Below are 27,432 nucleotides of genomic sequence, written 5' to 3'. Positions count from 1 at the left end.
GATAGTGGGCCCACTTGATGACGTGCCGGGTGACTTAGTGATATCCCCATTGGGGTTGGTGCCCAAGAAAGCTCCGGGGGAGTTCAGACTGATTCATCATTTGGCATGGCCGGAGGGTATGTCAGTTAATGATTTCATTGCCCCGGAAGAATGTGGGGTTGTGTATGCAAGTGTTGACCAGGCGGTTGATAAGGAAGGAAGGGCGAGGGGCCTTCATGGCCAAGTGCGATATCAAGGAGGCTTTTAGGTTATTGCCGGTGCACCCGGAGGATTTTTGGCTGTTGGGTTTGCAGTTTGAGGACCGCATATACATAGACAAAGCATTGCCAATGGGGTGCGCAATTTCCTGTGCTTTGTTTGAACGGTTCAGCTCTTTTCTACAGTGGGTTTGCTCATTCAGCTCGGGGTGGGAGAGTGTGCTGCACTATCTGGATGATTTTCTGTTCATTAGCGGGGCAAAAAGAGGGGAGGATTGCAGAGAATGCTAAAGTTGTTTCAGGAATTGATGGAGGAGCTGGGTGTACCATTAGCCGAAGACAAAACAGAAGGGCCGGCAGTGGTGTTAACATTTCTAGGAATTGAACTGGATTCAGTGGCCATGACCTCACGCTTGCCGCACGACAAGGTGAGCAAATTGGTGGTACTGTTGGAGAAAGCGGTGGGGGCCAAGAAAATGATGCTGGTGGAGATGCAGAGATTGGTTGGGCATCTGAATTTTGCATGTAAGGTGGTGGCCCCAGGGCGGACGTTTTGCAGGAACATGGCAAGGGCCATGGCGGGAGCAAAGTGCCCACATCATCGGATAAGAGTATCGGGGGCAGTGAGGGAGGATTGCAGAATTTGGCTGCGCTTCTTGGAGAGTTTCAATGGAGTGTCAATGTGGTTGCAGGGAGACCCAGTGACATGGGAAGTTCAGATACTCTCGGATGCAGCAGGGGTCGGTGGTTTTGGAGTGTTTTGGGGGGGGGAATGGTGTGCGGAAAAGTGGCCAGAGAGGTGGTTGAAGGAAGGGAGGAGTATAGCATTTCTTGAATTTTTTCCATTACTAGTGGCATTGGAGTTGTGGGGGAAGGAGAATGCAAAACAAGGTGGTGAACTTCAATGTCGACAATGAATGCGTGGTCCATGTGGTGAACAGACAGTCAGCTAGGGATCAGAGGGTGGCAAGACTGATGAGAATTTGTCCTGCGTTGCATGGAATGGAATGTGGTGTTTAAGGCAACACATGTGCCGGGGAAGGGTAATGGCATCGCTGATGCATTATCTCGTTTTCAATGGCAGAGATTCCGTGGATTGGCTCCAGATGCAGATCAGGAGGGGCAGCAGATTCCGGAGGAGCTGTGGAAGATAGGAAGCTGAGAGCGCTTGCTCTGGTGGAGGGTTCATTGGCCGCGGCATCTAAGAAGTCATACAGGAGGGCCTGGGAGGATTTTATTAGAGGAGGTGCTTGTAGTTGGAAGGGTAGATGGGATGCGGAAGAGCGTAGGAGGGATGATGTCACGAATTTCCTTCTGAGGTGCATGGACAGGGGCTGGTCAAGGGCAACGATAGCAGGAAAGCTAGCAGGGATTGCCTTTTACGGGAAATGGTTTTGGGGTTTTCAACCAAGTGGGGGGGAGATGGCGAGTAGGATGTTGGAAGGATGGGCAAGGGAGAGTAAGAGGGACAAGGATAAGAGTAGGCCGATATCGGCGGAATTGCTGCAGAGGTTGATTGAGGTGGTGGGGGGAGTTTGCTGGTCGGTATGGGAAGGGGAACTGTTTGCGGCTTGTTTTACATGGTTATTTTTTGGGGCCTTCAGGGTTTCTGAGTTGGTCGGGGGAAAATGGGGGGTAGGGGGACTGCAATGGGAAGATGTTCAAATTACAGAAGAAGGTTTAGACATCAAGATTAAAAGGTCCAAGACGGATCAGAAGGGAAGGGGCTCTTGGGTTCTGCTGGGTCGAGGGAGCGAGGTTTTATGCCCAGTTCAGGCAGGCAAGGTGTGGAAGGAGCGCTGTGGGGGTAAGCCAGGCTTGGTTTTTCAGCATGCGGATGGATCGCCGGTTTCAGCGGCACAGGTGCTAGGGGTATTGCGGAAGGCGCTGGTGACGGTGGGAGAAAAGGCTGAGGAGTTCGGGACTCATTCTTTTAGGATGGGCGCAGCATCTGAGGGCACCAGACTGGGTTTTTCGGAGGACAAGGTGAAAAGATTGGGGCGTTGGAGGTCAGGGAAATACAAGGGGTACGTCAGGGATTTTGGAAAAGGGGAATGTTGAAGAAAGGTGGAGGAGGACTTTGTGGGCAAGATGTTGTTGTAATATTTTTGACTTGTCAGTAATTTTTTGTAATTTCTGTTTCAGATGCTGCGCAAAAGAAGGGGGAGTTGGCGGAAGTTTGGATTGTTGGCCATTCAATTGTGAAGTGGGCTGGGAAAGAGGCGGAGAAAAGGGTGTTTGGAAGGCAGTTGGGGTGCAGTTACAAGGAAGTGGTGGTGAGATGGCACGGTTTGGGGGGCCTGCGGTGGGATCAGCTGCTGCCTATATTGGCAGGGATGAGGGAACGCTATGGGGTTCCTAGGGTGGTGATGCTGCATGCTGGGGAGAATGACCTGGTGAGAGATATGGGGGTGGCTCTGCTAAAGAAAATGAAGAGGGACTTAGTGTGGGTTCGGGATATGTGGCCTCAAGCGGTGGTGGTGTGGACTAAGTTGTTGCCGCAAAGAGTTTGGAGGGGAGCAAGAAGTGAGGGAGCAATAGAGCGGGCCAGGAAGGGGATAAACAGGGAAATGGTAAAATTTTGTGCCTCGGTGGCGGTGCAGGTCATGGACCATAAGGAAATAACATATGAGGGTTTCCTTATCTTTAGAGAGGATGGGGTACATTTGTCCATGTATGGGAATAATCATTACCTGGCGGACTTGGGTTCTTGGCTGGGAGACTGGGTAAAAAGTTTGAGGTAGAAAAATTTGGGGGGGGGGTTGGGGCAGAAAGAACTCCTCGGGGGAGGGTTTTTCTGGTGCCGGGGGCATGGCCCCTTTTGATGTGGGGGGAGGGAAGCACAATGGGGGAATGACACGGGAAAGGAGGGGGTGGCGCTGTTTGCACAAGCAGGTCACCCCGGGGGAACAGGTATTGAGCCTGGAGGGGCATGGTCCCTGGGAGAAAGCGGGACGCCTGGAAAAGGGGCAAGGAGACGGTAGGATCCAAGGGATCATTAGGGAGTAAATTGGTTATTTAATTATTTAATTGTTGGGGGAAAATGAAAATGAAAATGTTTAAGTTATTTAATTGATTGTTCAAATATATCTCTTTAGTTTGTTAGGCCATGGAGCCAGTTAAGCGTTTTGATTGTAAGGTTTGGCCTGTCACATTAAAGCGACCTTTTCCACTTTTAAATGAGTCTGGGTTTTTGTGCAGTAAGCCAAAATAGTTTCGGATTTGCAATGGGCGATACATGTTCAATCTGAGCAATGGATTAACCACGATAAATAGTCGACCCCTACCCTGAGTTACAAAGACAGAATTTAAACAGAAGCAAACTAGCCACCTGTTGTCATGGCACATTCTTTTAGATGAAGGGCCGGAGGCGCCCAAGAGTAATGGCAGAGACCAAGAACCGGGTCCCCAAAGTGCAAATACCTGCAAGAGGATAATGACAGCAGCAGAGGGTTATTGGAAAGGGTTTCCACCTTAACAGAGAAAAGCAGCAGAACCCAGACACGTGACAATGCATACGATTTCAGGTATGTGACCATTTCTGAAGAACCAACAACAGGGGATTTGATTGATTATTATGCACGTATACACCAGTGTTTGACATCACTGTCACAAGGCAAATTTCAGATCAGGGATTAGCCATTTCAGTCCAATGACCCATGCCAGACCACCACCTAACGTATTGCGCGGGGAATCAGAAGAAGGAATTGGACTAAGGTGTGTCATGTTCAAAGTGAAAAACACGCACCAAGCCATACCGCTATGAGCAAAGTTACCCGTCTTATAAACTAAAAGTAAAGGGTGTGCGTCAAAGTCCAAATGAAATAATCTTTAGTCCAAATCCTATTGGTGAAAAAAAGGAAGGTCGGAGGAATAACCTCTACCCTTAGCTTCTGCCTGGTCAAATCACTTTGTTCCTTTTACCCAAGAGGTTTTTAAAAGTGTGTCTGCTCCTCACAAAACGGTTCTCAGGTTCTGTATGCCGTATCTTAATTTGATACGGTTCCCCCTTTCCAGGTTAAAAAAATAAATACATTAAAAAAAAGGTTTCTAAAAAAATATATTTCCACCATTTCCGACTTGGTGCTTGACAATACAATGTTCTGGTTTTATACTTAAAGACTGGAACCCACAAGGTACTCCCTCTCTCTAGTTTTATGCTTCCTAGGCGCCCCAAAGTCCTCTGACAGGCTCACTTTAGCAGGGCCTCAGTGGAGTATCTGCCAGTTTGGGTTCACTCGGTTTTTCAGGGCTCTCCAAAGCCCTCTAATAGGCTTGCTTTACCTTGGTTTCAGCAGGGCACCTGCCCACTCGGGTTTATCTGGCTCTCTTAACCCTTGTGGCTTTCCCAGCCTCGAATGCCACAAGTCTCCCCTCTCAACGGCGTTACCTTTTTGGCTCGCTTCCTTTCCGATGCCTGGCATCTAATGCAGTTCTCGTGCATACCTTGGGAATCCAGTCTCTCCGCTGCAGTCTGGTTTTGGAGTCAGTTAACGGGCCCAGGCACACACTGGTCGCTTTCCAGTCTGCGTTTCGATTTCGACCATGGCTTCTTTGCCGGTCAGGATGCCAGCGTTCCGGCATCTTGCGACCGATTTGTTCACTCCTCACACTACCTGTGGCTTTGCGGTATAGCATGGCTCCACCCCTCCAGGACGCCTTCCCGTCAGAGGCTCACCTCTGTGCAAAATTCTCTCCTTTCTTTCAAGTTCCTTGTGTTATGTACGTCATCACAGACAAAAGGGATGCGTTGTTCCTCTAACTGTGGAGTTCAGGCGGGATCCAGCACTAAGAAATATTACCAGGAGATTCCAAAATAGAAGTAACAATATTTCCGATTCCCATGTAGGCGGATAATGTGTTCTGGACAGGGAGCTTCCTTGAAGGAATGGTAGTCACTTCCAGTGAGGTCCCATTTGCCCATATCCCCGAGGAGGGTCTTGCCGAGTGGGCTCACCTCCCGAACCTAAAAGGGGGTTGCTGTCCTCTGGGAGAAATGACGAATAGACCAGATTCATCACAATACTTAATGATAAATGTAATAAATCTAGGTTTTTGATTAGTATTTTAAGATATTGCCGCCTGTGCGGATAAGCAGAGGCATTTTTAGTGGACAAAAGCGTACTTCCACGCGAAGGTCCTACTACTCCATGTGATGAGCGAGGAGTCTCCCTGGAGAGTCACATGTGCGGATATCGCCCCTGGTAGCTGGCTGCTGCTCATTAAGTGCTGCTGTATCCGGCCATGGACGCCAATCCATCAATATTGATTTTTCTCTAATCTACGACAACAAGAGCACATCTGCAAACCTTGTTTGAAATTACAGAGAAGCACAGACTCGGCATCACAAACCTGAGACCATATTTGAAACCAACAATGCCAATTGCTTTTCTAATCACATGAAATGCTTTGAAAAACGTGGATAGGCTCCTTGTTGACAAGTGCGGCCAATCACCTTCGCATCCACAGACCAGCAATAAATGAACAGATATATAGCAAACTGAACACAGGCGTCTACATCTAAAGTTATGCGACAGACAGGTTGGCAATAAGCCCTTTCCACTGCAGTCTTGGTGGCATTTAATGGCGGACTTAGTGCAGCATCACGCCCACCTCATCCTATAGGTATGTAAGGGGAACAGACCTTTAACACAACAGCATGTTCACCAAGCAGAGCTGGGAGAGGCAGGGAATTCATGAGGAGGGCAGTCAGGGGGTATGGCTGGCTCTAAGGGCCAAACACAGACCAAGTCAGAAAAACGACAGCATAAAACCCAAAATACAATATTTTGCCAATCAAAAACACATTTGTACAAACTAGACCTGGTGCTGAAAATACAGGTGATAACGTGCCAAAAATCACAGACCAGGCTAACATCCAGGGTTCACCCCTTAACCAAGGTGTGTAATGCTGAGCAAAAAAATGTATCCCACTCTTCAAACAACGTTGTTAGAAAAACATGTGCATGTGTGCTTATAGTAAGGAAAGCTGAGACCCATGCAGCAGTCACTCACACCAGTTGTACAACCTTTGTGTGGGTCACGCACACCTTTTAGCTTTCATCACGCCAAAACATGTGATTGTAACGGGATGTCTGCCCAAAGAGACACTGATACAGTGGCCATTTAAAAATGGTACATTGTACACGTACCTCTAAACAGGGCAACCTAAAATATTTTAATGGTTTAGTTTCACGTAAAGTCTTTAATTTTAGTTGCCATCTGTCAAAAGTTGGCTTTGAATATTCACACCTAAGCAATATTACTATATAATCAAATGTGAGTGCAATTAATAGCTGCGGTTTAAAAATATTGAAATATACATTTTGCATTTGCTTAAACATATTTCTAATAAATGAGTAGCATAGGCTCCCCATTGTTCGCCAGTTTTCCGAGTGGATTTCAGTGCAAGACCAGTCATGAAATGATGGTCAGGCATCTTCCCTATGGCCTATGGAGCTGCCGACGTGAATGTAACCGGAGGGGTAAAACTCTCTGTCTTTGGGATTTGTCCCTATCATTGCATATCGGACAACAGTCATAAGGATTAGCACATTAAATTTGGCCCTGATTTGATAAAGGCTTTGTGTGAGCCGAAACGCGTAATCTAGTGGAGGGCTATTGTCTATACACATAGCTAGGACTGATACAGCCCATGCTATTAAACAAATCATTTCCATTGGCGCAGAGTCCTGAGTCCTTTGTGGTTTTTCAGGCATCTTCCCTGCTTCACACCACACCAACCAATGCTGTGCTTTGCAGTGTTAATCCCAAAGCAAAAGCAAAGCCCATGCATGCTAAAGGCCATGCCAAGACCCCTTTCATGCAGAAGACGAGAAGGTGAGCACTGCAGTGCTGCCTGCTTTCTACAGGCAGGGGTAGGCACAGCCTGTGAGAGGGCACATGGGGACGATGGGTGGGAGACAGACACTGGCAGAATGAATCTCTGCTGGGGGCTTCTGCCTGCCCCCAGATGAGCAAGCAAAGATTTTCTTCAGAATTATTTTTATTTTTTAAAGCAGGTGGGCCCTGGACTAGTCTCAGCTCGGTTTCAAGGGCCAATGGCTTGAACCTAAGGTCAAGCTCCAAGAAACAACTTGACCCGAAATAACTTGAGCGCTGCTTGGCTCTCCTACCTCTATCACCAAATCCTGGTTTGCTGTTTACATGTTTTTTAGTAGTATTTTATTCATTTATAATGCGCCGGAAGCGCGCAAGCCTCGGGGCGCAGACACAAACACGGGGGGAGACATGAGACAGACCGTGGTGGCACGAGACAGCAGACAAGAGTCCAACAGGACAACTGCAGTGTGGGGTTGGTTGAAAATGTGGGTTTTCATATATTTGCAAAATCGCAGGTAGTTTGCTTCCAATCTTATATGGTTAGGGAGTTTATTCCACAGGCCTGCAACTAGTATTGGGAAGGATCTTCCCATCCCGCAATCAAGCTTGGGTGCGGCCACTATGATCTTGACTTGGCTGGTGGATCTTAGCTTTCTGCTGTGCACATATAGCTGTATTTTGGTATTTAGGTACGCTGGTGCATTTCCATAGATACATCTGCGAGCCAGTGTTAAGGCTTTGAAGTGAACCCTGTCTTCGATTTTCAACCAGTGTAGCTCCCTTCTGGAGTCACTGATATGCTGAGATCTAGTTGTTTGCTTAATGATCCTTACAGCGTTGTTCTGAACAACCCAATAGCTGTGGAGGCATTGTTTGTTAGATCCCTGAAGGTGTGTGTTGCCATAGTCCAGGCGTGATAATATGATCGCCCGTGCAATGGTGGCACAGTTGTCCTCTGAAGAGTAGGGCCTAATGGCTTTTGATAATCTAAGGGGGTAAGCACACTTTTTTTAATGTATCAAGCTTGAGCTTCAGTCCCCAAGGAGGCTTCAAGCACGATTCCAAGGGTTTTGACCTTCCTCAAGACTTGCATGTGTGTGTCTTTTATCAAGAATGATCTGTATGTTGTTGTAATTTCGCTCTGGTTTAAAGGGAGCCAAATACCATAAGATCTGTTTTTTTGCCACTAAGGCACATCCAATTAGCGTCCATCCAATTAGCGTCCATCCATTGTTCTACGGTAGTGTAGACCATGGTAAGCTGATCGCTATCTTTCTAGAAGTCCCCACTCAGTTCAATCACCAGCTGAGTATCATCAGCATAGTGGGTGAAGAAAGTTTTGATATGGTCGAGGGCTAAACAGATAAAGATTTAATAGTAGTGGTGACATAATGGCCCCCTGTGGAACACCACATAGAATTTCTTTTACCAAGGAGAACTTATCCCCCAGTAAACCCTAGACATCCTATTTTTTAAAAAGGACCTTATCCAGCCAATCACTTCTGTGTTACACCTACGTTAACACCTAAAGGAACAGCTACCTCCCGAATGTATCCACATTAGCTCCGAGACATTCAAAAGGTAGGTATTACCTTTGTGGTGCCATCCGTCTACTGTCCACTCACTCTGCTTAAACGCATCTCACCACCCTCCCTCAGAGACGAGGCAGGCCCCACTGTGCACTTTACTCCACAGTGTTATGCACACGGAGAGCCATACAACCTGAACTCTCTGCAGCTTGCTTGAATGGCACGATTTCTGAATGATCTCTGGCCTGATTCCGGTCTGTGCCCCGACCCCCCAAACCACTCCACCCTACTTCCTAATGCAGTTTTCAGGGGCAAGAATGTGCATGGGAGCTATTTTGTAGGTATTGCTCGTGTTTTTCATGGCCTCCAGGTTGTTTGGGAGGCAGAACAGTGGTCCTTCCACGAGTCATATTTGTTGCCAGTGGGCACTTACATTGCCGAGATATAGAAATATTATATATATATATATATATATATATATATATATATATATATATATATATATATATATATATATATATATATATATATATATATATATAAAGTTTATAGCTGTGCAAATGCGCCATCATATTTATTTATAGCGTGCCGGGAACCCGCAGGCATCAGCAGGGCACCAACACAAACACAAAAGGGACATGTGAGGGGACGGGACAAACATGAACGAAATCATCTCACTATCATGCATTTATAATTGTGTCTCATTCAGCTTCAAACTTTCTAAAATAAAATGAGATCCACACATCTCAAGGAAGTAAAGAAACCTTTGTAAATTATTTTTATACAGGCATGTATGAAGTTCAATTAGAGCTGCAGAAGTCGCACTTAGCAACACTAATGTAAGACTGACAATATTCTGAGCCTATGATTGGACTGATTGATGGCAACATTTAGGCCTTTATAATAATCCATTACTCATATAGCGCTTTTGCTAAAGAACTTTACATAAAACACTCATAAAATGATCAACACCCGACCAGACCATAGATGGTTAAAAGGCCGAGTAGACCTTGCTATGATTCAAATGCGTAACTTGAAGATCATACACAGAATCCAACAGTGAGCACTTAAACCGCTGAGCTACCTTACTAGCTATTTCAACATCAATTTGCATACAACCGCATTCACCAATACACTGGCTCTGGGGGTTACATTTCATATTAATAGAACATTTATTATTACAGTGCTTAGTAGCAGGAGGAATAGGTCATGGCCCACTTGTAAATGTGACAAAAGTGCTATATTTTATTTAAGGACTGGAAGGGACAGAACAGGGTAGTGGGTAGGTACCCTAATAAAAAAGGTTTCTTTTTAACGGCACAGTACATAAACACCCCGGTTCATGGAATTATTTGCGCGTAAAAACGCACATTTGCGCACCATTCTTCCCGAAAATCCCCATACCCAAAACAGGGATTTTCGAACAGAAGGCGCGCAAATGTGCGTTTTAGACGCAAATAATTCCATGAATCAGGCCGTAAATTGGATGACTAAGCTATGCCATGTGCCAGCCTGTGGTTTCCAAGTTCATATTTCAGCAGGATGGAATCAGCAAACCATCATTCTGCGGTTGATAAATTAATTCCTTTTACTTGTACTTAAGGTTTGCCCATCTGACACAAGCTGACGGACTTCCTCCTCTTCCTACTTCCTTAAGCGGCTCTGCAGACTAGTTCCAACTACGTCCTCGGCATGGTTCAGGGACTGCTCGGCCCACCCTGCCTGGATCACGCCACCGCCTCCAGACCTTCCTCAGATGTTCCGTTCGGGCTTGTGCTTCCCGAATGCTTCTCTCTTCCCTCAGACGGGCTGCCAGATCCACAACATGCAACTTTGCATTCGCCAACTGCTTCCTCAGCTTGGATTCGAATCTCCCGGGCTCCGTGATCGAGATCATCTTCCATTGGTCCATCCTTGGTTATTATGAGAAAGTGTTGGGCCCTCCACAGCATAGGCCCACAGTCCTTTGTCTCTTTCCATTGTGCATTCATCACCCTTTGCCCTATCTTCGTCATCTCAGTGTAGTTGGCTGCCAACCATTGATTATTCTTCACGGATCTCCTATTATGATTATTCTTCACAGTACAAGTGATGAGTACAGACAACATTTTGCGATAGCAAACAGTGACTGGTTTGGAGGGAAGGTTTTGATTCTTTGATGTTATAGTTACCTCCCCAGAAGAGGATATAGGGAGTTCCTGGTTGAAACTGGCGTTCCTATCCCCAAGAGGGGAGTCTCTCCCTGTGAGGGCCCACTGACTGCCAACTGCGAGGGGTCCGAAATGTGAGGCGGACAACTTTGTGAAGGTGTTTCAAAAGATGACATTTTATTAACTCAAAAAGGTTTGATAAACGCCTCACTGTCCCAACTCTGACATAGATTTCCCTGCCTACAACACTAACAAAAGATCTCTGTCCTTCACACTAATACATACAGTAACTTATGATCTGGGTGAATTTCCATTCCGCAGACTCAAACAAATTGGTTCCACAGTTCAATAAGGAAATCCTGTTCTGTAACAAAAGTTCCAACACAGTTCGCTGTGACTCCAATTTGATAACACAAAGGTCCAACACGGAATTGTTCTTTCTCTTCTGCTTGTAATAAGACTCAAGAAAATCATCTTTGCATAAACCACGACTATATTCTTAACTCATTAACATAAATTGTCTGTCGGGATGTTTCAGCAACAACTCTTTAGTTACAAGGGCATAGAACACTTCTGCAGCAGCTTTATATACACAGTTCTTCCTTCAGCAATAAAGTTTGTCAAGATAACATGTCAAAACCACTTCATCAACTTCTAACTGGTTTACTCCCATGCCAGGCCTACTACTTCAAAGTTTGCTGTTCGGGTATACTCCCCTGCCCTACAGTAGCTTATAAAACAACAAGTGCTTCTGTGGTTAAGGTCAGCTTATCATAATTTCATAGTGCCTCTTACAACATGAAGCTTTAAGCAACTTTTCATGGAACGCAACATTCTCATTGGTGTTCTATAGTATACTTTAGTGATTTCCAAAACATTTGCAAGTTATGCTCATCTCCTTCTGAACAGCCTGTACCAGAAGGGCAGCCTTCTTAACACTTGTTCCCCCACTTATTTGTTAACCAAACACTGCCAATGATAAGCTTTTCTTCTCCTTCTGCCCTGGTAATGCGAGTCTATATCAGGTTTTGTTATGGAATAAACTTTACAAACTTTAGGACTTCAATTTGCCCCCTTCTCACTTCGGCAAGATAGGTTGGTTTCAAAATTCCCTTGATAATATTTCTTTTAGCTTGGGTAATGGTTGTTTGCATTACATTCTATAAGTATTGCCCTGTCTTGCTGCTGGTTCAGTATTCAAAATAGCCTTCAGTCTTATGTTCATTCATACGCAATTGCTTTCCACTCTGAAAACCCCTGTATTGAGTACACAAGCGGACACGGAGTGCTGCAGTGTTACAATCAATTGTTGCACTAAACGGGTAAGGCTTGCACATCCATTTCCCTCTCCGCTCACAGGTCCTGCTCTTCAGCAACCCCTCTTGCCCCGACAATCTGCTGGTTTCAGTCTGCCGCTGCACGCGCCACTTGTACACAGAGCTTCCTCTGCGATGCTTGCCTGCCCCCAGAGAAAGCCTTAGGGAAAGGAAAACTTTCCAAACTTCGCTTTCTGCTGCACAGGCTCTGCAAAACAGTTCTCCAGGGTGCAAGCGTCCCCCTCTCACACTTCCCGCTGAACCAACTTTTCAATTAAAGCTTCAGAGACAAAAGACACTCTCAGGACCGGCTACTGCTCGCTACTCAACAGTGGTCTTCGCGTCCTCTTCCTCCTCCGGTATCTGCTTCTCCGGTATCTGCAACGTAAAGAGATCACAACTCCAGTGCCAACCAAAGAAAGACACAGGGACAAGGTTTGGGATGGACCATTCCCCAATACAACCTAGTAATAACAAAACAGAGGATCCCAACAACCTGTGTATTGTTTCTCTAGACCTCAAACAACATTGTCAGTCCCTACAATGTACACCAATATCAATTTAATAATATTCCCCTACTCAAGGAGAAACAATTATATTCAATAAATTCCTAACATTATTATTCAGCAAAAATTGTTAAAAAACACATAAAAATGCAAACAAATCGCACTTTCAAAATGCCAATAAAGTGACATGTGCTGTGCAGTACAAAGCCTAATATTCTAACAATTAACACACCTGTCAAATACATAAAATGAATAGCAGCAATTATCCTGCTACCCACTCTTTACCTTTGGTCAGTAATCGAAATACCCTCCCGTTCACTAATATACTCAACTCACAGAATAAATCTATAGTTGGCGGATACCTAGGTCCTAAAACAGATATATTACTTTCCTACAATGTTGAACATTACAGTGGTTTTTCATTTCACGACATGTTACGTTCTTAAACTTGCTGCAGGATATTATAAAGAACTTCTTCAGGGGACCCAACATGACGAATAAAATCTTCACACCCATCCGGTGTGGTACTACGTGCAAAAATAGGCGAGAGTTGGCGGACTCAGATTCAAATTTTCTGTTCAAGGCTATAGAAACAACACAAACAGCTCAAATTAGTGCGGTTATTCAAAAATAGTCTACCACTATAAGAAAATAAATACCTTAAAAGGAGACTCACTGTAGTAACGTCCAAGAATGTAGACCCACAGTGCAGTTAAAGCGCCTAATCAATAGGCAGCAATCTGCAAGAACGTGACAAGATGGACTATGAGAGGAAAGTGAACACCCACCAAACCATATTCGTCAACAATAGAAGACAACTCTGTGCCCAGGTATTAATATGTGCCTAGGACCAACATACTGTTCACACTATTCCTGCTTGTATGTACTGACTCAGGAATAACAAGATATTGCTGTACTCCAAGACCTGTATCAGAAATGATATAACAAGTCGAGCGATCATTAATGGTATAACATACCATGTCTAAAACAAGGCTCAGGTATGTTTAAGTCCCCGTAAACAGAAGTGGAAGAAGTAGGAGGCTCAGAGATATTCACAGCCCAGGAAAACACGTAAGCGTGCCTTAAAGGTGTACCCTACAAAACGAAATGGCATGCTTGTGTCCATGGTGTCAATGGCCATTCATTATGAATGCAAAACTGTCTGAATCCATGCATCCGTTTGCGTCTCCGAAGTGACCACTGTTGGAAACAAAATATCTGTGCCATTATGCATCATTGTGCTAAATTATGTGAAGCCAGCATTCTGAGTTAAATCACAACCACTGCAACAGTAGTAGAAGCCGTTGCCTCACACTTACCTGTCTGCACTCCAAGGTGCTCCTAATCACAGAATGCAAGTGTTCCGTTAGACCATGTCTACAACAAGTCAGCCATATGCAGCCGAGTTGGCTCTCTCTGTGGTGCTGGATCTACACAGGTGGCCATCTTCGAATGATGTTGGTAACAACAAGCCACGTACTTATTTCGCAAACAACTAGCAGGACACCAAATCCAATACAGTTTCAAGAACGGATTTCAAAAACATTATGCACAAAGATACCAGGATTAGCTGTCCTAGATGGTAAAGGCAAGATGTAAATTGGCCCACAGGTACCTATAGATTATGCCAATCATCTCATTTAAACCTACTTCTACTGAGTGGCACACTAAAAGTAGCCATTGTTCTTTAGCATATCGTTTTTTCTTAGCACTCTTCTCTGATGTGTCGAAAGGGGAAATCTGGAGTAAGACTGTCATTCTCATTGTGTCGCTTAGGTGTCACATGGTGACAAAATGACCTACCAATGGGGCTGTCGGAACACTATTCTTAATGCAACTTCTATGCTTTCAGATCTGTGTCTTGTTCTTCCTTTCGGTCATGCCTATATATAATGTAATGCATGGTCACCATATGGCATATACAACCATGCTGGAGTTGCAGTTCATGTTTTGGACCCATGGTTCACCAGTCCGAGATCAACTTCCTTCATTCTTTTGGTGAACATATGGTTGAGGGACATACCGCAAGGTGTTTGCCCAGTTGGTTTAGGTAATCCCCACGTTTCTGTAATACTCATCTGTTGCTGGTCTGATTTTACTAGATCGTTCTTTGTGAGTAGATCTTTTAAGTTTGCTCCACGTTTGAAAGCACAGAGTGGTGGTTCCAAAGGACACTCTCCTCCCTTTAGAATGTGTCCGTTTTTTCCTGATAATTGTATTCACTTTGTTGGATAAGTGATTGAAGGTACTCACAAAACCAATTCCCTTAGTCTCAGGTAATTTGTTTTTGTACTCAAGAAGGGCCTCACGGTTATTATAGCTCGACCTCTTGAAAGCCTTCTTCACAATGGTTTTCGGGTAACCCCTTGCCCTCAATTTAGAACTTAGAATCCTAGCTTCTGGGTCAAACGTCTTAATCTCAGAGCCATTTCTTTTCAGGCGTAAAAATGGACAGAACAGAAGGTTGTCTAGTGTGGCGGGGTGACAACTATTGAACAAATCTGTGGGCTTTTGGAAGGGTTTTACCTGTAGAATATTTCTGTCTGTGTCAACCCAAATTGTTATATGTAGGAAGTTTATCTCAGACGGACTGGAAACAGAGGTACATTTCAAGAACTTGTTCTGCTCATTAATCCATTCCATAAAGCGCGTAAACGATGACTCGTCCTCATCCCAAATGATGAGCATATGATCTATGTAACGTCTCTATAGATTGATATTAGAAAGAAAGGGGTTAGAATCACTGTATATCGCTTGTAATTCGAAAGCCTCCACATACAAGTTTGCCGCAGATGGTGCCACCGACGACCCCATAGCGGTGCCATGTGTTTTATGAAACATCTTTCTATTAAAACATAAGTAATTCTCTGTGAGGGTCAATTCGGCACACCATAAGAGGAAACTATTCGGTGTAATACCTTCTGTTCTTTTGGACAACAGAACCTCCTCTATCACAGATAGTGTAGCACCCTGAGGGAAGCATGTGTAGAGTGAGATAATCTCAACTTTTGGTAAATCTTGACTTTTGTTGTTAAATGGAACTTCTAATGGTGTTCATAATTTCGGTGGTGTCTTGAACAAAATAACATCCCTGTAACGTAAGGCTTACGGTAATTGTCTGCAAATTTGGATAAAAGGTTCCAACAGTGTACCTGTACCCAATACAATCGGGCGACCTAGTGGATTCCCTAAAGATTTGTGGATCTTTGGTTAAGATGTAGAATTTGGGGATATTCGGATTACCAGCTGTCAAGAAGTCATGCTCCTGCTTACCAATCCAAGCTCTCGTCAATGCTTTACTGACTTGTGTTAATCAGTGTTTGCAAACATTTAGTGGGATCCTCAAAGATCTCTTCCAACTCCTCCATCTACAACTGCTACTCTGCTCTTTTCTAATGGCCTGCACCTGAGGGGGCCCTTTTAAGTCTCGCTTAGAAGTGGGCCATTCTCACTAACAAGCTTCACCCTCCTCGTCCCAGTTCTTCAGGAATTACGGGACTTAAAGTCCCTAATGCAAAGTTTGTATAGCTTGATTTTTGATCTCAAGCTCATTCCTGTTCCCACTAACACTTTACAGCAATAGAAGGATTAACCGCAAGACTTGATTTTAGAGAGAAATTAATAGGTTTTTAGAGTTTGGCTTATTATTCACAGACTCCTTTTCACTGTACCTTTGGGAGTTAGGGGAGCTTCTAGCTCTAGAGGTCTCCATTGATTTTGCTAATGCCTACAGGGCTATGAATGTTTTCACCCATATTAAGATGTTCAGCTTGGGGAGCAGTAATATTGTTCTAACAAGCCATCATATACTTTGACATTGAGGAGATGTCTACCCTAGAAGAAGACAAACACTTGGTCTCACTCAACGGAATCCTCGTATTCTGCTGGGCCCTTTCTCCTCCCAGGTGATCCTCCCGCTGAACACCACTCCCAAGGTCACGATCAAAACCGTCTGCTGTTCCCTGGGAGAAGATAAGGCAGGGCTTCTGCGAGGACTCTGAGGATTTACCACACAACCCTAGGGGGATTGTTGCATAGCGGAATCACCTCCCTAGCCTGGGGAGAAGTGACAAGATCCTGTGAACTGTCACAGCACACAGGCACCATTGAAGGAATGGTGAGAGCCCAGAACAAATCTTTCATTTGTGAAAACAAATTAGTTGACATATCCCCTTCAATGGGCACCTGAAACAGCAGAAAGAAATGGGTAGCAAAAAGAAATCATTGTTTTTTGTTTATCACCCTCTCGCTTTTGGAACCCTGCTTTGATATCAATATTCTGCTTCTTATATTCCCAGGAATAACTTCAATTATCTTTTTCTAGGTGTGCACTCCTTAAGATGACCACAATTAATAGTTCTTCTGTGCTAGATGTCATCGCCAGAGAAAAGGGTCAGGTGGATCTCACCATGGGACATAATCTGTAGAATAGATATTTGTCCACAAGCACATACATTTTGTTCCCCAACTTCTTGGAATGCACAATTAATGTATCTTTTCCCACCCCTCAGTACTAACAAATTCTAGGGACAGAGACTTTCCAATTCCCTTAATATGAACACTGCCCGCAAGATTACTTCCCCTTTAGATAATATTCACATCATGATTCGTTTTGGCTTAAATCGCAGACAGGTGGGCACCGTCTTAAGCACTCGTTCAATTCTCCCCCTCTAGGAACAGGTGGGCATCAACCAGTAAAATAGGCTGTGGGGAAAAACGGATCCCATCTCCTTTCTCTTCCTCTGAATGATACCTGGGACTTTAAGTCCTGGTCGGCCTCACTTTCAGTCTCTACCAATAATCCATCAAAGGGTCCAAAGGTAGAGCAAATCTATTCCTTATCCTTCCTGTAGTTATCAATTCTTCTTTCTCACCATCAATCGGTGAGTGAGCAAGTAAGTCCCTCCAGAGAGTGTCCATGAGCGATTCCCAGCTCCTGCGTTTGACATTTTATATAACAGAAAAGTCCACCTTTTTGAGGTGCATATACTTCCCCAATCTAATTGGTCAATGTATATGATTAGACAATGTTCCAAAAGTGACATCACAGTAGACATACCCTCTACAGTCATTGGTCATATTAACCCCTTAAGTGCTGAGGACAAGTATGCTTGTCCTTTTTTAATAGACATGCATAGAGTTTAGCATTTAAGGGGTTAATGAAGGAGGGAGTCTAATGGGATACCTTCTACATCCAGTTTCCCTCCCATTTAATGTGAGGTCATCGCAGGGATTTATTGCATAAAATATTACCACTTTCTCAAACATTCCATTCCAACTAAGTGACCACTTCAAGAATCAAGTCAGCAGATTCCTCTCTCTGTTACGAATCAATTGATGCAATTCCTATTATAATCATGAATAATTTCTGAATTATAGATTGTTCCTTTAACTCACTTCTACATTGATGTTCAAATAATGTTCTCATCTCGAACATGCTCATCACTGCGAACGTGAGGACATATGACGAGCACTCTGTCGTTATGTCAAATTGCATATTTACCTAAATTGCATATTAAAACTACATTTAAAAAAACATCTAATAGAGAATCTTTAGCTGCACGTTTCGACACTCTAATGAGTTCTACAAGAGGTTTGGTCCCAGAGATGCAGGCGATTTAAACAATTCAATGTAAATTAAAATGGGCCTTTTCTTTAATACAAAAATATGGCACTGTTCTTCTGCCTAGATACAAAACTAGAAACATGGTAATTTTCCATTTAGTCAGGGCAGAAAATCTGCTCTCGTGGACTCTGGCCCATATATTCTTTATGGCTCAGGGCCTCGCTGATGAAAGCCTTTGTACGGCGTTACTTCTGTCTCTACTTGAGAAGTTCCCAGACATGTAGTCCTGTAAAGTTTTAAACTCTTACGTTCAGGAAAGCCTGTAAGATAGTGTTAATAGATTAAACTGAAGTACGACAGATTCTTCTGAATTTAAATAATTTTTATCATTTTAAAACCTGTTTGAAGAAGGACACTTATCTTCAGTGGGCAGGTTCAAAGAGTTTTTTAGCATAGAAAGGGGACTCATCTGTCCTCCTATCCTGTATGCTCGGGGTGGAGGGGAGGTCTTTATGAGTTTAAAGGATTGTCACATGACAGAATTCAGTGCTGGCTCCATTTAAAGTTGGTTTCAATCACAATAGCAACTTTGAATGTGCATATTTTTATAAAACATCACAGGTCATATTGCATTGGCTTATCAAGCCCCCATCAACAGTCCATATTGTCAACATCTGAATGACTTATTTCTGTAGAAGAAAATGAACACACACAGCAGACATAATGCAAATCTCATTTTCTCCCCCAGTTAAGCAGTTTCCCCATTTAAAACAAAAAGTGCAGGTTATTTTGAGGTACTTGAACTGTTCATCTCAGGCCTCATCAGTGGGTTTTGGGTGGCTGCAAAACATTACAAATTTCGTTTGTGCATGTTTCCAAACTGCTGTGCGCAGGCTGCAGATAACATGTGGTTTTTAGAGCATGGACTTGCTCTGCATCTTTTCTCAAGAGTCAAACATCCCTACAATTAGAATCCCTTGGGCAGCCAGTCTACCTGACCTATGCAGACAGTAATATTACAAAAAATTGGCCCAACAGGTTCATTCGTATGTAATCTAGCTATATGCCTATTTGTTGAAAGACAGTAAATGCCTATTTAGACAAACACGATTATCCAGTTTTACCTTTGTGAATATTGCACATTAGAGAAAGTCAAAACACACATGAAATAAGGCGGCTTAGGGCAGGGGGTATTCGTCATACTGCAACTCACATTAGCAGCAATGTGCACATAGTTCATCCGACTAAAGTGCACAGGAGAGGCTCATGGTTCATATACAAGATGACATAGGTTAGGGGACCATGACATGATCTTTGCGACATGTTCAGTGTGTCCTGTCTCCAGATTTACCTTTCAAATCGTTTTAATGGTAAGTGCAAAGGACCAACAGCAAGTTGTTAAGCTTAGCTCAGCTGCATGCAGAGAGCCTCATCACAATGTCCAAGCTCCCCACACAAACTCAAATGGTTAGTTTTTGTGTCTCCTATTCCTGGTGTCTCAGGTGCAGTGCAATAAATAGCAAGGGAGAATTCACCAAATATTTTTCCCCAGACCTCAAATACTTTAGCAGCCCTTAATCAAACAAACTACATTGTGAAGTGAATAGATTTGACATAAGAATTGGGGCAAATTTGTAACAAAAGGTGTTTGCTAAATAAATCACTCCTCCCGTGAAGCTGGGGAAGGCAGGGAGACGTGCATCAAATTTGCTACAACATTCAGCAGTACTAAAAACAAAAATAAATAAAAAGGGTTAAATCATGCAGGCTGGAGTATCAAAAAAGGCACCCTAAAAGCAGTTGCATAATGGATACTGACAAGTAATGTTCGTCTGGGTTCTGGGGTCCGACACGGCCTCACCAGAACCCAGACCGGCCTTACTCGTTTAACTAAGGGGGACATCATCAATATGGATTGTCCACTCCGAAGGACTTAGGATCACAAACGCCCACAAGCAACCTTAACAAATCCTGAGCGCTTCTCCCACTAGCTTCGGAAATTGACCATGCATCGAGTACTATATTCCATACATTAAAATCCTGGAAACTGACCAGTGGGGCGCAGGGGTCTAAACACTTGGCTATAAGAATAAATATAGGCCGCTCAAAAACAGACAGACTATGATTTGATAAGATCACAAACCACCCACCATGGACTGAACTATTACCCAGCGCATGTGATAAGGGTTCCCACTTGTCCAATTGTTGAAACCTCACCAGGGACAGAAGGGCACCTTCCCACCAGAACCACAACACACGCAGCAGGGTGCCACCAATTTTATCCAATAAAGCACAGCCATCCACATATTCTAGTGCCCCAATTGCTGTTTTACAAGATATGTGAAGGCGTATAATAATGGGTTTGAGGTAGCAAATATACACAGATTATGGAAAATTTTAATGCAAGGGAATGATTTAAATGGTATTTATCATATGATGAAATTTTATGAACTGATTTTAATGGTAGTAATGGGATTGTCTAAGGGCACACTGTTTTAAAGTTTTTTTATGATGAATATTTGTTTTATTGTTGATATTCTGGTGATGAGATGCATGTTGAGCAATGTTCGAATTCAGGGAAACATGTTAATATGGATAATGATGTTTATGTGTAAAGATACAAGCTTTATGCATGTTATCAATAAATAAATAAATATAAACACATCTTTGTATGGTCCTGTGAAGTAAGTGGGTTTAAGAAACTCGGTTATGCACGTTGAACATGGGAGTGCTAAACAACCTGGCCATATTGTACGCAGGGTGCGGGATACGAGCACGCAGGCACAAAATACTTTGTAAAAAAAAAAAAGAAAACAAAAAGGGGGAGGGTGGTCATTTTATGCATCCTGCAACCTCCCAATACCCACGCCACCCAAAAAGGGGTGGTTAATACGGGTTGCTAAACCCAATCCTGCATTGGACCCGCTTAGTTAAATTTACACCCAAACAGGAAAAGCAGCGACAGATTGTACTACGGTCTAATCTGAACACAAACGGTAGAATATATTGGCTACCGCTGAAAACAGTATATATTACAACAAAACATTCTGTTTGCTATATGTTTTTTAGTGAATTGGTTCAGAAATATACCTAAAACCTCACACAATATTTGTCACAAAAATAAATACATTTCAGTTGCATGCAATTGCAGTTCCTTCTTTTGACACATGGAAATAAAGTACCCGCCCCCCCTCGCACACCCCCAGGCTCTCCCCTGAAATGAGCAAGCTTACAGCATGGGGCCGGATATTGATCGACCACTGACAGCGACGTGCAGTCTAATGCTATTGCGGGAATACGGGGGGGGGGCGGGGAGGGGGCGTTAGGCGGGCAGCTGTCAGGTTGTGGCGAGCAAATGCTGGATGGGGGTGATACTTTTGAGTGCACTCTGTTATGAGGTGAGCACTCCTCGGTGATAACTATTTCTAGCTAGAATATGAGGTTCCAATGAGAATCCCACAGAAATCCGAGCCCACCACATGCACATCCCACTACCACCACCAGGCAGCAGCCACTTCACTGCTAGTTCCTCTGGTGTAAATCCTCAGGGTGGCCCTTCCTGGCAGACGGACAGCCCCTCACCTTGGGCAGCTCCCGCAGCTGGTTGGCGTCCAGCTGCAGCTCCTCCAGGCTGCGGCTGTAGCGGTAGGTGTCCTCGGGCACGGCCAGCAGCGAGCAGTGCCGCTTGTCGATGCTCTCGACGTGACGGTTACACCGCCACAGTGGGATGCAGTTAAACATGCCCGCCCCGGCCCGGAGCAGCAGGCGGCGCGGCCCGGAGCGCCCCCGGCGGGGCAGTGCAGGCGTCGCCGCGGCGTCCCCGGCCCCCAGCCTCCCGCGGGGTGGTGGCGCAGCACCTCCTCCCAGCCCAGTAACCCCCGGCTGGGACCAAGCATCGGGAGCTCCCACACACTGGCGAGACAGTTCTGGTTCCTAGTGGCGAGTCTCCCCCGTTCCTGGCGGCGGCGCTCTCCCTCCCCTGCTTGTTTTGTCCTCACTCACTATCCTTTCATTTCACTCCTGCGGATCTGGGCTGACCCGGAACACGGCCCCCTCCCCGCCCAGCTCCCTCATTCCTGGCTGACGTCACCACTCCCGGCTCTAGTATCTGACCCCAGGCTGCGAGACTGAGGATCAGCCCTCCCCGCCCACTCGCTGCCAGTGAGTGACTGACTGACTGTGGGGCTCCTGCACCGCCCAGGCAGCAGAGGGCGGAAGGAGCAGTGCACAGGGCTGCCCGGCGTGGGATGTTCAAAATACAGACCTATCCTTCCCCCAGGTGGCTTCCCTATTAAAAGGATCACATAAAAGCAGTACTCGTTGCGCAGGATCTCCGCACATTAACCTCGCACACAGCACAGGTAACCCTAATGCGAAACCCAGTCACTAGACTCACTACCAGTGATCAAATCCCATACCCACGCCCTGACCCTATACTCATGTCTTTACACAGGATCCTTTTGACAACTACTTAGTAAGGATCACGGAATCATGATGCGAAGTATTCCGTTGCACAGGACCCTCTGTACATTACATTGACTGCTGGTAGGAAGCAGGCAATTAATCAGCAGTTCCCTTGTTTTATGTAGTTTCTACAAGCACTATAAACCCTTGCAGATGGGAATACATCGACAAGGCGCGGCGATTTCTCGTCAAACTGGACTTTGCCCGTTTGCCGCAGTCATTTCCTGGCGTGCCCTTATTATAGTTGCAAAGTCACCAAAACTTTTCAGCTCTGGGAAACACCCCCCCACGGATAAACATTGCAGCTCCAGCGCGGCCTCCTCCCAGCTGCTCTAATGAGCACCGCAGACTACGTGGGAGTGGGAAAAGTACACCCTTGTGTCCTACTGAGGCAGAACAATCACTAGTCCTCTTCCCTCTGAATAGCACAAGTACACAAACCTCTAATGACATAGGAGGGCGCGAAAAGTACAGTGAGGTATGTACTCACTCATTCAGCACAGCACCTGTTTTGATAGCATGCTGGGAACGTATGCGCACTCTGACAGAAAAGCACACCACTAAGGTAGTACGTTGACAATACACCGTCTGTTTAATGTGAAAATAAATCTCCCTGTTATGTACACACACCCCATCAAGAAACCAAACCACCCTACTGAACTACTGCAGTGAACACGTCCAAACAATAAAGACACGGCGTTCTCTTCTAATACTGTACACAGTATAACAAAGAAAGTCTGCCACCTTTCTTATGCTACATTGGACGTTACTACACAGGAATTCAAGCGAATGTCCATGACGCAGTTGGAATACAATAATCCATCGAATCACGTTGCGTTTATTGTGTATCAGAGAACGGAGAAAGTTGATTTTAAACGGGTCCAGGAAAAACAACACAGCCTTCCCACAAGCACAACCACAATTCCCATTGGACCAGACTGGAGCTTCAATTTATTTATTTATTACATTTGTTACACGCCCAGACCCCTAGGTATCACAGCGTGGTTGCAGAGCAAAAATTCACATATTACACACAATTATTCACATATTGCACAGTACAGACATTAAAAGCATGTTTATATTCAGTTACACAAGTTTACTAGAGCATATTTACACCCACTCAATACAGTTATCCTTTCTTCTAATAAAAAGAGGCATGTTTTGAGTGATTTTTTGAATCCTGAGAGGGAGCCCTCTTCTTTGATACTATTGGGGAGGGAGTTCCAATGTTTGGGGGCTAAGTATTGGAAGCTGCTGTCCCCTGCTTTAGTATTCTTGTAACGGGGTATCTCTAGAAGTCGGAGGTTGTTGGACCTTGGTGTTCTTGTGGATACTTTTTTTTTAATGGCTTTAATTAAATACTTAGGGGTCGTGTCCTGATGGCATTTGTAGGTTATACACAGTGTTTTAAAGATGATTCTTTCTGCAATAGGTAGCCAATGGTGATCTTTCCTGATCTTGGATATATGGTCTGATTTCCTGATGGCTAAGGCTGCTTTTAGGGCTTTATTTTGTATAAATTGACATTTTTTTAAGTTAGATTTTGAAGTACCTAATAGTAAAACATTACAATAGTCAAGTCGCAAGAGAATCAGCGCTCCAGCTAGAGTAACGCAGTTAGCAGGGGTGAGGAAGTGTCTGCTTAACGCAATTAATTTCGCTGTGTATCATGTGGTGGACGGGAGGCTATTGATGTGTTTAGTCTGGGTGAGATTAGCATCCAAGTAAACTCCTAGAGTTTTTACTTGTTTCAGGACTGGTATCATGGTACCATCGATGTTGATGGATGCATAGTCAAGGTGGAGGGCACTAATGTTAGATTGGGAGCCCACGATCAGAATTTCGGTCTTCTCATCATTGAGACAAAGGCTATTTAGGGCCAGTTTTGGATAATAGCATAGATTGTGTTAATGAGTAAGGTGTCTTGGGTGTAATTAGCTGAGAGTGGGATGAGGATCTGGGTGTCATTCCGCAAAGTTGGTGTAGATGACACCCATATCGTCTAAGGCTGAGAAGAGGAGCTTTGTGTATGCGTTGTAGAGTGTGGGTGAAAGGCAAGAGCCTTGTGGCACTCCAATGGGGACAGGGATGGGGTCGGCTGCTTCCTTACCTATAGTGACTCAAGATGTGCTGTCAGCTAGGAGGGATTTAATCCACATAGTTGCATCCGTGGAGAAGTTAAAGTCATTTGCTAATGTGGCACAGAGTTTATCGTGATCCACTAAGTCAAACGCAGCAGAAAGGTCTAATAGCAGGAGGATACATAGTTTGCCTGAATCTCTAATTGCGTCCATCTGGATTTTGAGGTCCAGTAGAGCTGTTTCAGTGCTGTGGTTTGGCCTAAACCCAGATGGATTACAGGGTGCACCTGGCCAGTCACATCCTGCGCTGTCATGTCTCGGTGACGCATTCCGCATTTTGCAAGGACAGCAATGCCAATTAACCGATCCACTAACAATTTCACCCCTCTGCATACACCTCTCAAACTCTAACCAAACACAACCACAAGCCTACAACACAACAATCTGCACACATTTCACTACACTGCAACAACAAAACAAACCACAAAAAGGGGCTGATTCATGGAATTATTTGCGCCGAAAAACGGGGATTTGTGCGCCATTCTGCCCGTAAATCCCTGTTTAAGAAATAGGGATTTGCGGGCAGAATGGCGCACAAATCCCCGTTTTTATGTGCAAAGAATTCCATGAATCAGCCCCATAGACTCGCACAGCAGCACACAACGACTACCGACTGTAAAACACCCCAAGCCCAGCCAACAGACCCACCGGGCTGAGGCTGCCAACAGCACATCACTGCTCTCTTGCACTTTTCCAGCTTATTCCCATTAACTCACCCCCTTCCCTTTTTCAGAGCCGCCAGAGTGCCAGGGGACCACTCCGGTGTTGATAGTGCACGGTACAAATATCCATTAACATACATTGCTTAGCCCATGCATTTCTCTGTTCTTTCTCGGCCCAGGCGCAGGAACATTCAACCAGACGTCCCTCGGACCACCACTAGACGCCTCATTGGCTGCCCACACCCTTCTTCATTCCACGTCATGTTTCTCTCTCACGAGGAAAAGCCCAACATTGATTTTAGGTTTTACATTCCCATTCTTATGACGGCGCGTGGGAATGATCGACAGTTTAACCGCCCCCTGTTTCTCCCATCAAGTGAAAGATTAGACAGCCTTGAGCCCAAATGCAGACACTCACGCCATTTATAGCTAGACCATAATCCTTTAGACAATGGTATATTATGAGAAACTGTCTACACAATTGGCTCAGAAATAGAACAAAGGATGGGTGGGAGTGACTGGCAATGCATTCACCAGGCCCACAGCCTTAGCACTATATCTATCAAATTGACATCAAATTATGTGTCCACACCGGAGGCTTCCTGTTTAAGCCTCATTTACTAAAGGAGAAGTTATTATCTCAGAGAATCAACATGGGATTCAGTTCCCTCGTTGTGCCTTCATCCTTTCACATCCACCTAGCACTGCCTTCCAATAAGCTTGGATTCTACCACACTTCCATCGTTTGTGCCAGGAGTCCAGGGGGCTCATATTTGGGAACACGTGCATGGATACCTTCGGGTCTGGCGCACGCTATAAATAAATAAACAAACAAACCTTGGAGCCGAAGGGGAGCATATTTCGATCTATGATCAATATAATCCTGTGGAGCTTGTAGTGGTAGATTAGAGAGGTTTTGAAGGCTTTTGAAAACCTTGGAGCTGAAGGGGAGCATATTTCGATCTATGATCAATATAATCCTGTGGAGCTTGTAGTGGTAGAATAGAGATGTTTTGAAGGCTTTTGAACACAACAAAGCCCACACTGCACCTGAAAATGATTCTCCCTCATCCCTCTCCCAGTTCACCCTGGCCACATTTAATCCAGTAAACTTAGACACCGGGGTGTTGCTAGGTCTGCAAAAGATTTGGGGCTACGCTAATGTTGGGACTGTCGGGATTCGGGGCTAGCCAGCCTTTTGGAGTTAGCCCCTGAGCTTGTATCCGGGGCTCCAAACAAAACTATAGCCCCCTCAAACCACTCTTAGGAATGCCTCTGCTCAGACATAACCAGTGTTCTGTACAGTAGCGATATAAACATTCTTGTTACTGTATGTGTGTCTTGTATCTTCTCAAATGATGTCAATTCTCTATCCAATTCGCTCCCCCATTCGGAGGCAGAGAGCACCACCTGCATTTGGAGATAATGAAAGAGCGATAGTGGCCCTATTCCTCCTCCAAAGGCAGAACGTTCACCAAGTGTGCCCCATCCCACAGCTGACCCGATCTTTCAAGCCCCCCTCATACTGCCTCTGAAATATCTGATGGCCCCTTAATGTCATCCTTATGTGGAGGAGCCCAGATGAAGCTAATAAAACAGAGAGTCACAAGGATACGTTTCTAGTGTTCTTGCATTTCATCCATATTTTGTATAGTACCCCAAGCAACGGATGCTCTCTTACTTTACCTGGTAGTCTCTCCCTCAGGATCCACAACCATTCCCCCAACTTCACAGGCTCAAGGACTTGGCTTTTCGATGCAAACCCACTGTTTTCCCCCATTTTTCCTCAGGTCGCCCAGCAAAACCGGGAGCCCGTCCCTCTTCCTCAGTGGAAGTACTAGTTCCTGATATGATGTACTCACCCCCTTTCATATCCAAAGAAATCTCAATACCACATTCCCCCAAGCACCCTTCAGCTCATTGGAGGCTGAATCTGAAACTCAAACTGGCAGCATCTGGAATAAAAGGAACAACCTAAGCAAGTTGTTAATTTTCACAGCATTCAATCTGCCCATCCAAGACCGGGTGAGTTTAGACCAAATTTGTAGGTCCCCCTTG

The 27,432-nt window shown here is 44.8% G+C and overlaps 1 protein-coding gene across 1 annotated transcript in view; it reads right to left on the bottom strand.

Moving 5' to 3' along the window:
* The window catches only part of LRRC1 (leucine rich repeat containing 1), a 694,627-nt gene extending 672,459 nt beyond the window's left edge, over nucleotides 1-22,168 (bottom strand). The window contains exon 1 of the mRNA XM_069606135.1: nucleotides 21,690-22,168. Within this exon, the coding sequence (XP_069462236.1) occupies nucleotides 21,690-21,848 (159 nt within the window). The 5' untranslated portion in view covers nucleotides 21,849-22,168. The remainder of the gene's footprint in view (nucleotides 1-21,689) is intronic.
* Between the last annotated feature and the right edge of the window lie 5,264 nt (nucleotides 22,169-27,432).

The sequence above is a fragment of the Ambystoma mexicanum genome, chromosome 4p, assembly GCF_040938575.1.
Source record: "Ambystoma mexicanum isolate Mex_15411 chromosome 4p, UKY_AmexF1_1, whole genome shotgun sequence".
NCBI classification, from domain to species: domain Eukaryota; kingdom Metazoa; phylum Chordata; class Amphibia; order Caudata; family Ambystomatidae; genus Ambystoma; species Ambystoma mexicanum.
This window is presented reverse-complemented; position numbering and strand designations above follow the sequence as displayed.